General features: G+C 31.7%; 1 protein-coding gene across 1 annotated transcript in view; it reads left to right on the top strand.

Moving 5' to 3' along the window:
• Nucleotides 1–1,191: 1,191 nt before the first annotated feature.
• Nucleotides 1,192–10,114, top strand: part of LOC107449361 (A-type potassium channel modulatory protein KCNIP1) — a 136,352-nt gene continuing 127,429 nt past the window's right edge. Inside the window, exon 1 of the mRNA XM_071179066.1 lies at nt 1,192–1,357. Within this exon, the coding sequence (XP_071035167.1) occupies nt 1,204–1,357 (154 nt within the window). The 5' untranslated portion in view covers nt 1,192–1,203. The remainder of the gene's footprint in view (nt 1,358–10,114) is intronic.

Genomic DNA, 10,114 nt, shown 5'->3' with positions numbered 1-10,114 from the left:
TATGCAAAGCATGCTTTCAAAATAAAGGCATAGATATATTACCATGGCCAGGAAACAGCCCTGATCTCAATCCAATTGAAAATTTGTGGTGACGTTTGAAAATTCTTGTACGAAAAAAACGTCCATCCAATCAAAGACAACTAAGTGAAGCTATAATTGATTCTTGGCACCATGTGATTTCAAAAGATGAACTCCTAACACTCGTTCACTCGATGAAAAGACGCTGTGAAGCTGTCTTAAAAATTAAGGGTTATCCCACTAAGTATTGATTGTGTAAGTATCACTATAAAAAAATGCAAATCTAAGATAGATCTTACTATTAATTGCATAACTTTTTTTGTAATACAGATATTGTAATACTGTATTTATTATTAAATTCTACATTAAATTACCTTCCATTTGATACACAAATGTTTGTATTTAAGTGAAAATTAATATATTCTACAAGCACACAAAGTTGAAAAACATGAAACTTACAAAAAGTGTCCACACTTTTAGCCACCACTGTATGTACAGATACCTCTAAGTTTTGAAATTTTTTTTACTTAATTAATTTTACTTGAAAGTAGTGCTGATAAAAAGTTTATCAATACGATATAAAGTCAAAGCGTGCAAAGAGTAAAGCCAAATAAAATATATGTTTACAGATACCTCTAGGTTTTTAAATTTTTTATACTTAATTAACTTTACTTTGAAAGTATAGTGCGAATGAAAAGTTTATCAAGGCTGCTATTCATTTCTAGTCTATACGCTGTTTATTAATTTTGTTTGGACTCATTTGTTAATTTTCAATAATTATTTATCAAAAGTTTACGATTTATTTTGAACTAAAACTTATTTTATTTTTCCAATTGCTGGTGTTGACTGCGCGAATCTTCGCGTAGATCTTATACATGAACGTAGAGTACATGAACGGAACTTATACATGAATACAAAACATGAAGGGAGAGTGTCCGTTACAGACACTCTGAATTTCGTTGTTCTATTAAATAATTGTGTGTTTGCGGCAAACTTTAGCCGCCGGACATCCCCTTGACTTCGCAGTTGAGATAGTTCCTTCGAATGTTGGCCGTGATTGCTGCTGATAAAGTTCGCAGTAGTGTGTTCTGAGGGGTGTTCAGGTGACCCAGAAGAGGGCGCTGCGACCCCTTTTCTTCTCTTGGATTGCGAAATGAGAAGAGAGTCACACACTTCGGACGGAAGATGCAGATGCCGGCGGCCGCTACTAGGGGGTTACAGAAGGGAGTCCTAAGAACCCCCTACAGGAGAGAAAATCGCCGTCTGCAATCCACGCCACTCCTCTCCTTTTACCAGAGATTTCTGAGGTACCTCCGAAGGCTACTCACCGCTCGAAAAGGTGATTCTTTTTTTTTTAAAGTTACAATTTAGTGTTCTTTTAACATATTAATTTTTAAAAACCATTTAATGAAATAAATACTGCCTTAAAAAACAGTTAATTTAATTTGAGAAAAGTCGAACAGTTAGGATTGGATTGCGGGGTATACTCACATTATCTAAAACTATGCGAAACTTCACGAAAAATACTCGCATAATTGTATTTATTAAAATATTTGCTAAAAGTGCATTAATCAACCAACCAATAATTAATAAGGGAACACTTTTCATCAGGGGCAAAGCGAAGAACTATCACAGTCAAACCCCGCTATAGTGAACCTTCAAGGGGAAGAAATTTCAGTTCACTATAACCGGGAGTTCACTATATCCGTAGTGCAAACAATTTTAACTAATTTTTTCCGAACTGCTCCCTTTTATTACACATTATTTAAATAAATGACCCGTAAAAAGAAAGATGAAAATGATTAAAAAACAATTTGTAGTAACAAAAAATGTGCTAACTTTTATTTTTTATTACTCTTCGTCTTGCGTACAAAAAATTTAGAGATGGCCCTTATTTCGGGATGGGAAACTGAGATAGAGGAAGCAAACAAGAAAAAATACTTATGCTACATTTCACTCAATAGAGGGTTTTAAAAATCAGTGTATGTTTTTTATGTAGAAATTTCAAAATTACCCAAAAAATGGAGAGAAAAAAAACATCAGTCGAGAACAGAGAAAAGTTCTTAATATCCAATTTCCTCTCTTCTTTTGGTTTACTATATCCTTAAAAAATAATACTATATATGTATAGCAAGGTACGGGGGCGAACACTTCGTTCACTTTATCCGGAAGTTCACTATAAACCATGTTCACTATAACGGAGTTTGACTGTATTTGAGAAAAGTCGAACAGATAGGAGTGCAATGCAGGGCATACTCTCATTATCTGGAACTTCATGAAAATATTCATACAATTGTATTTATTAAAATATTTGCTAAAAGTGTATTAATTAACCAATCAGTAATTAATAAATGAACACTTTTCTTCAAGGTATAGCGAAAAACAACTTTCGCCTTGGACCAATGCTGCGTTTTCATTTGGAACAATTTTAAAGCGAGGAATATTTAAAAATATATTAGTGCCGCACTTAAAAAAAAAAAAAAAATCCCAGNTTAAAAAAAAAAAAAAAAATCCTGATGATTTTTTTTCCTGAAGTATTTCCTCCAAAAAAAAAATAGATTGGAAAGTGGGTACTTACGTGTCAATACTGCGTACATAAAAAAAATAATAATTACAAAAGTTGGAATTTTTTTTTTAAAATTCAGTAGACATATTTTAATGATCTTCCATCGTGTTTGGAAAACAGTAACAGCGGAAAAACGGAGGATCTTCCTTAGCGCATGCAGAAACTCGGCGCGCTTTGTAGATTCGGTGGAATAACCGAGAAAGTAAAAAGTGAGAAATTCATTAAATATGTTTTAAATTTACAGTTATAGGCGGTTGTTAAGAAAAAATTTATTATGAGTAGAAAAATACGACACTTTATTTGTCTCGTATTCAGCTATTAAAGGTTCAAAGTGAAAAAATAATAGAAAGAAGTGGTTAAAAATACGAGATAATTTAAATTTTTCAATGATTCTTATAGTTTTAAAGTTTATTGTAAATATATTGTTGTATTAATGAACGAAATTACGCTAGCACTCGGTACATACTAATTACACTCTATAGTTAGTACATTAAAACTAGGGATTGATAGGTATTAGTACTAAACCTATAAACCAGTTTTAAAAGAACCTTAATTTATTTTAATGTTGAAAATATGTATCTTGAAAATTCTTTTGCGTAATTCATTTTATTTAATGAAATTGAATCTAACATAATTATTTTTCTTGAAAATATAATAGCTATTCTAATTGTATAAAACTCTCCTGAACGGTTTCAAAACGTAATGTGCAGTTAAATGTAAATAAACTACAAATATCCAGTTTTAGCAGTATCCGTAATGTATTTATAATTTTCGTGATTTCCATAAAAAATTAACCACAAGGAATTTAAAAGAAATTATAAATTATCGTTATTTCCATGAAAAGGTAAAATAAAAATACCTATTCTATAAATTAGTCTTGCCAATTGCCTCTTGTAAATTAAATTGTTAATCACCTCTTGTAAGTTCTATTAATCGGTCTTGTTAATTGCTTTTTGTAAATTCTATTAATCGGTCTTGTTAATTGCTTCTTGTAAATTCTATTAATCGGTCTTTTTAATTGCTTCTTGTAAATTCTATTAAAGAAACCAGTGATCATGAAACATGAAAAGCTTCATTTAATCTTTTTATGTTATTCCTTTATTTAAATATTTTACTTAATTAAATATTCTAAACTAAACGCCCTCTCTCACATTTTAATATCCATATACCGTCTTTTAATCTATTTTTGACTTCAAAGTTATGCATCAATTAACATTTTTGTTTTTTCCCTTCATTTGAACAGTGAGAAAGAGTTTTTCCCTCGATCTAATTAATAGACTAATTGTATTTCATTTTATACCAGTCGTTGAACAACCGACCCAATTTAGAGTTTACAGCTACTAATGTTCACCTCTGTAGCTTTGTCATTTTGAACCCCATCCAGAAGACAGGGAAACTCCTGAATCAAGTATTGGGAGAAATTTTCCTTCGTGGAGAATTTTTTGATGCAACTAACCCGGATGTGCGTTACACGGAGAAGAAAACCACAAAACCTTCCACGGTTAGCCTAACGGCAAGGGGACTTTAACCCGTGATCCGCCTACCACTGAGGATTTTTTACGTCAGCACTGTGGACGGTGCAAGCCGGGTGCGAAATTCGTATCGACCAGCTATTTTATTTTTCCTCTATATAATTTCAATTTTTGCAGCGGTATTTTTAAAATTAAAATAAATAAATAAATATGGGCGTTTCATAACGAAAACTGGAACTTTTTAGGACATGAGAATCTTTTATTAACAACAAAAACTTTTATTTACAAATATGAAAAATAGAATATATAAAATATTTTTTGATCCGAAGGTCTTTTTGCGCACTTTCTCAATGATTTAAATGGCAACACTTAAAATTACTGCAAGCATGAATCACATGTCTTGATATAACGACATATTACTAGAAATCCGTTATTACGACAAATTTCTTTATCACAGTCAAAATCCTAAAAATAATTATACAAAAATTGTACGTTTATTACAAACTCAAAATTACCAGCCTTCCGCTATTGCATCAGAATTATTATTAGGAAAAAAAAATTTCCTGCTGTTTAAGTGGTTAATATTATATGAAAAAGCCTTAAATGGAAGACATTTTATTTATTTCTGGTATCAATATTAAAAAAACGAACATTGTTTCCTTTTTTACAATTTTAACCCATCAATTAAAGAAAGCAATGCTCGTACAACCATTTTTTTGCAACAAAGGAAAAATTCTATTGCTTTTTTTTTTTAATTCTTGCCGTGCTTTTCAAATGATTGTATATTTTCCTGACAACATTACCATGCTTCCTTATTTCCCTAAATTACGACCTACTATTAAAATTAACATCCACTATTATCATTGACGTCATAGGTATTGCACTTAATTTTATTTTCTGCCTGCAAAATGCTTATTATGATTCGGAAAAATCTTCTAACATTTCTGTTTTCTTTAACGCACAGATCAAAGTAATTCAATCAACAATCTTTAGAAGAAAAAAAAACAGTCAACACTAGATTATTTTAAATTCAAATAGTTATCCACTATAAAAGAAAAAGAGGTTCGTTCTAACTGACTTTCTTTCGAGAAACGCATCTATTTTTATTCTTTTATATTTTTGACTCAAATTATAAGGAGTCCAAATAGGCGTAATAAAGAAAGCACTTGAGCTTCTAAGATTTAATCTTGCTTTTAGCATTTTACTTGAGGAATCGCTTACGATTTTTTTTTCTTTTTTTTGCACAAAGTTGAATGAAACCAATCTTGAGACTATCTGATGAATAGTTTAGAAGATATGCAGGTTTTATTTAGAAAAGGTACAAATTACGCAACTGATATTGCTAGTTAAAGAAGTTTCCTATGTACATTTTCACGTTGAATTCAATGAGACTGTACACAAGTCAATAGCATGAGGTAAAAAGGGTTTTTGTGTAAAATAAATACTTTTTTGACATGCACTAGTGTACTCTTTTTACATTGCTGTATAATATATATTTAATTTATATAAGAGCTTCCTGAACATGTAAGGTGTTTTTTCCGATGTAATATTTTAAGCTATAATACTTTGAGCTGAATTTATAGACAAAACAGGAATTGATAAGATAGAACGGAATTGATAAGATAAATAGTTAAGAATTTATAAGGGCTCTGTGCACAAAAAGTTTACTCTTGTACTTACACTGACATACGCATCCCATACTGCTATGCAAACAAGTGAGGTATTATTTCGGCTGTAATTTTTCTCACTTAATTGGACGGGGAAAGAATTAAAAAAAAAGAAGACTGGTATTTTAAAAGTTGTAATATTTTTTTTTAATATAAAAGTACTGTTTTTTAATTGTGCTTATTATAAAGAAACTCCAAACAATTTTAAAGTTATTTATCCCATCGATTTGAATTTTATTTTATTTCATTCGGAAGAAACAATTACATCTGAAGATATATGTCACGTGTTCAGGTAGCCTCCAAATAGCAAAATAAAAAGTGTTCATTAAAAATTTTACACATAAAACATTTTTTAACTTTCAAACTATTTGCTCTTGTATAGTCTCATTCGATTCAAAGATAGGATACAATGACTAGCTTGTATTGATAGTTGTGTCAGATGCGTAAATAGGTGCAAATACAAATTTGCACTTTTTGCATAAAAAAACCCATATAACTTCTAAACTATTAATCCCACAATCTCCTTATTGATTTCTTTAAATTAAGCTTAAAAAAGACATCAAAAACAATGCCTCACTTACCTGTTTGGAAGAAATTCAATTTCCCCCCTCAAATCACCCCCATTTTCCTCGTGGATCAGGGGATAGAGTTATCGCCTTCCCATGAGGTGAACCTGGTTCGAGATCAATTCTGCACCCGATTTATACCGACCTCAGTGCTGACGTAAAATATCCTCAGTGGTAGACAGACCATGGATTAGAGTTCTCTCGCCGTTGGACTAACTGTGGGAGGTTTTCGTGGTCTTCCTCTCCATGTAATGCAGATACGGTTAGCTCCATCAAAAAGTCCTTCACGAAGGCAAATTTCTCCCAATACCTGATCCAGGAGTTCCCTTGTCTTCTGGATTGAAATCAAAATTACAGGACTACGTAGTTGAACATCAGTAGTCGTAAACCCAAAATTAGGTCGGCTTTTCAACGGCGGTTATAAAAATAAAATAGGGTGAAGCTTACATGGGAGAGATGGGGAGTTTGTAGATATCATATATAATGACTTTGGGGAAGCTTTCTGTTCCCCAAAAAATACTTTTGGTGTCACTTTTTTTTGGGGGGACTAACACGGATTTCATCGAAACCGTGAAAAAATCTGCTAGCGAGGTATTGTCGCTACAGCAAATTGTTCCTGACACGAATTGTGCTCGCGATGAATTGTTGACATGAGTTGTGCCAACGATGAACTGTATTTGTGATGAGTTGTGCCAATGAAGAATTATGATGTCCGAATACGAGATGTCTTTGCGACGAGTGGTGCTCACGATGAATTGTCTCTGCGACGAATTGTGCTAATGATGGATTGTCCATACGACGAATTGACACAAAACCTCTGTGGAAAAGTAAGCATTCACACTTACTCCACAGTAAAGTGCCGTCTGTGTGTTGATATCGTGTGCTCTATTAAGATAAAATTTTGATTTTTTTTATTTTGAGTGTTTAATTCAAATATATATATATTATTCCATTATTTATTTAGTTACTTTTTTAAAATTATGCTATTGTTCCATTTTTTAACCTTCAAGACAGAAAGAGACACATTGCTTCGTCCTGGTGGAGCGAGAGGAGTAGTTTGTGCGTTGAATTTATAAGACATAAGTTTCAAATCTTATGCTGGTGGTTGCTGTTGTTGTCATAGATCATTAAGCCATGGGGTGCGATTGCTCTAGTTTTCCAGTGGCGCCATTCATGGCCAAGAGTTCGGCTACTGCCACACCCATACGTCACACCCGTTTATTGGGAGGACCTATTCATACATCTATTCATTCATCCACAGATCGTAATTTTGACTTGAACGATCAATTTCCAATTTAGTATTTCAGTATAATTTGTTATGGGGACATCGAGGACTTTGAGACCAGTCAGATTTAACGCGCACCAGTCACCATTTACTACACGAAGAGTCTAGATTCGAACTCCTATACTCACGAAGGGGATCCAGCTCAACCAGGCTATTTATTATCACAATTATCATCATCTATTTGATACACTTTCATTGGTTATTTGATGTAACTCGTTACACTGGAAATATGCAACGGGAATAACAAATTAAATTAAATTTTTTCGTATAATTTTTCGGTTAGGTCTAATATAGAATCTAGAATTTTGCTTTTTTGAAATCGTAAATGAAATTAACAAAATGCGGAATCTATGGAAAAAATCAAACTATGTCAAAGGCATGCAAGAATTTCATTTGTATGTCATTTGTATGTCAAGAATTTCATTTGCAAGTCAATGTAATTCCAAATAGGTTTAACCAGTTTTTCCGCAGAAATGTTCGGTAACATTATTACATTGAAAGAAACGGAGGATAATTTTCTAAATACTGTTCAAACTTTATGTTCATTCCAGACAAGTTGCTGAGGTTCATTGTCTTGGTATCAGAATATATCATGCAGCATATATTTTTCATTATAAATAATAAAAAAATAAGGAAAGTTCTTACAAAACGAAAAAAATATTAAAAAATAAAATTAAAAAAAATGCTTATAAATTTAAAAAAAACTGAAACGATAAATAAAAAAAGAAAGGAAATCTTTCAAAATAATTTGCAAATGACTACCGATGTGATTTCATCAGCGAAAGATAAATGCACTTTTTCTACTGAGCCACCAATGACATCACGTTAGCTTAGTCTTTTTTATTTTATGCATTTGGTAGGAGAATTATTTTAGGAACCATTCAAATCGCTTCAAAATTCAGTAAAAGCTCAATTTGGAGAGTATAACGTATTATGAAATTATAAGTTTGATTATAAGTTTGTATAAGTATAGAGTATAAGTATAGATTATAAGTTTGGTCTTACGACATTTCCCCAAGTCACTCCTCGCAAATGTTAATATTTTAAGACACAGGAATTGTTCGTATATAACGACTTAATAATGACTAATCTTCCGCCATTACGATTTTTTTTTTGGAGGCACAAGTATTTTTCTGCTTCTTAAAGATGCACTATTGTAGTACAGAAAAGTGTATAATTGGAAATGGTCCAGTAACGCTATCTACGGCCAAGGATAAATGGTATCAAAGCAAATCGTGGCATCTAATGAGCAAGAATAAAGAGATATTCTTATTTACTTCTGCCAACAATACAGTGAAATGAAATATAACATCATTTTACCTACTTTCTCTTAGACAATCACTTTTATGCTTATAAAGTATCAGAGTGGGTACCCATGGGCTAATTTTTATTCTTATTTATACAAGAAAAAGTATTCTATTATTCTTAGAACGCATCCGGACACTTAAAGAGAATATTCCTTATGTTGACCACGTATCTGTCATATCTCTTAATTTCTCTTCTTAGCAGCTTACATTTGAATTTAATATTCAGTGTTGACAAACTTCGTTTGCATTTTGAATTCATCTTAAATTCTTTTTTATGGCGTTTTTTTAACATTATAAATATAAATTTTTCATAAGTATCATTATTTATTATTATTATTTTTCTTCATTTTCTCCGCTAATTTCTCTTTTCTTTCATCCTTTCATCCATAGTCTTTATTATTGTATTATACATACATACACACACTCACAAATATATATATATATATGTATATATACGTATATATATAAAAAGAGAGAGAGAGAGATGCGTGTGTGTAATTTATTATAAATTATTACAAAGAAATTATTCGACCGATTTTTTCAAAAAATGTATTCTCATCTATGTTATATCTGCCTGTTCCTTATTTTATAATTGTTCCTTATTTCGATTACGTTGTAATGCGATATGCATGATATTCTCATTGCGATTTTCGTCATTATGTTTATGTGTAACAATAAGTTATAGTTTCTAAACGAAATCCTTTAATTATTCTGTAACCCAGCAGCAACCATCTCTGTAAAAACAAAAATATTTGCAGCCGAATAAAACTGCTGAAATGCCGATGGAGTTACCGATGGAAAACATCCTGGAGTTCATGAGGTTGAAGAGGGCGCAGAAGAGGAAGGCGTAAGTTCTGCTGAAGTTCATCAACATGAAGAAACCGACTGTGAGGTCGAGTAAAAAGCCACCCAGGTGAACCACAAGATACGTTATTTGGTCATCAGTCAGAAATAGTCTATAAACAAAAATCATGATTGTGAAAAGTGATACTTTTTATATTAGAGTAAACAAACTTCATGCTGTAGTGTGTAAAACTGGCTCATACAAGTTTGAGTTTTGCCTCAAAATGTTAGTCTGTCTTAGCTCCATCTATCAATAAAAGGAATGCATAAAATAAATTTCAGCTAACTTTTGGCACAATTATTTTAAATTCTAAGATTAAATTTTGTCCGCAGCGTTTAGCCCATTGTATAACTTCACGAGCCACTAAAATATATTTTTTTTTTTTTTTT

The sequence above is a fragment of the Parasteatoda tepidariorum genome, chromosome 3, assembly GCF_043381705.1.
Source record: "Parasteatoda tepidariorum isolate YZ-2023 chromosome 3, CAS_Ptep_4.0, whole genome shotgun sequence".
NCBI classification, from domain to species: domain Eukaryota; kingdom Metazoa; phylum Arthropoda; class Arachnida; order Araneae; family Theridiidae; genus Parasteatoda; species Parasteatoda tepidariorum.
This window is presented reverse-complemented; position numbering and strand designations above follow the sequence as displayed.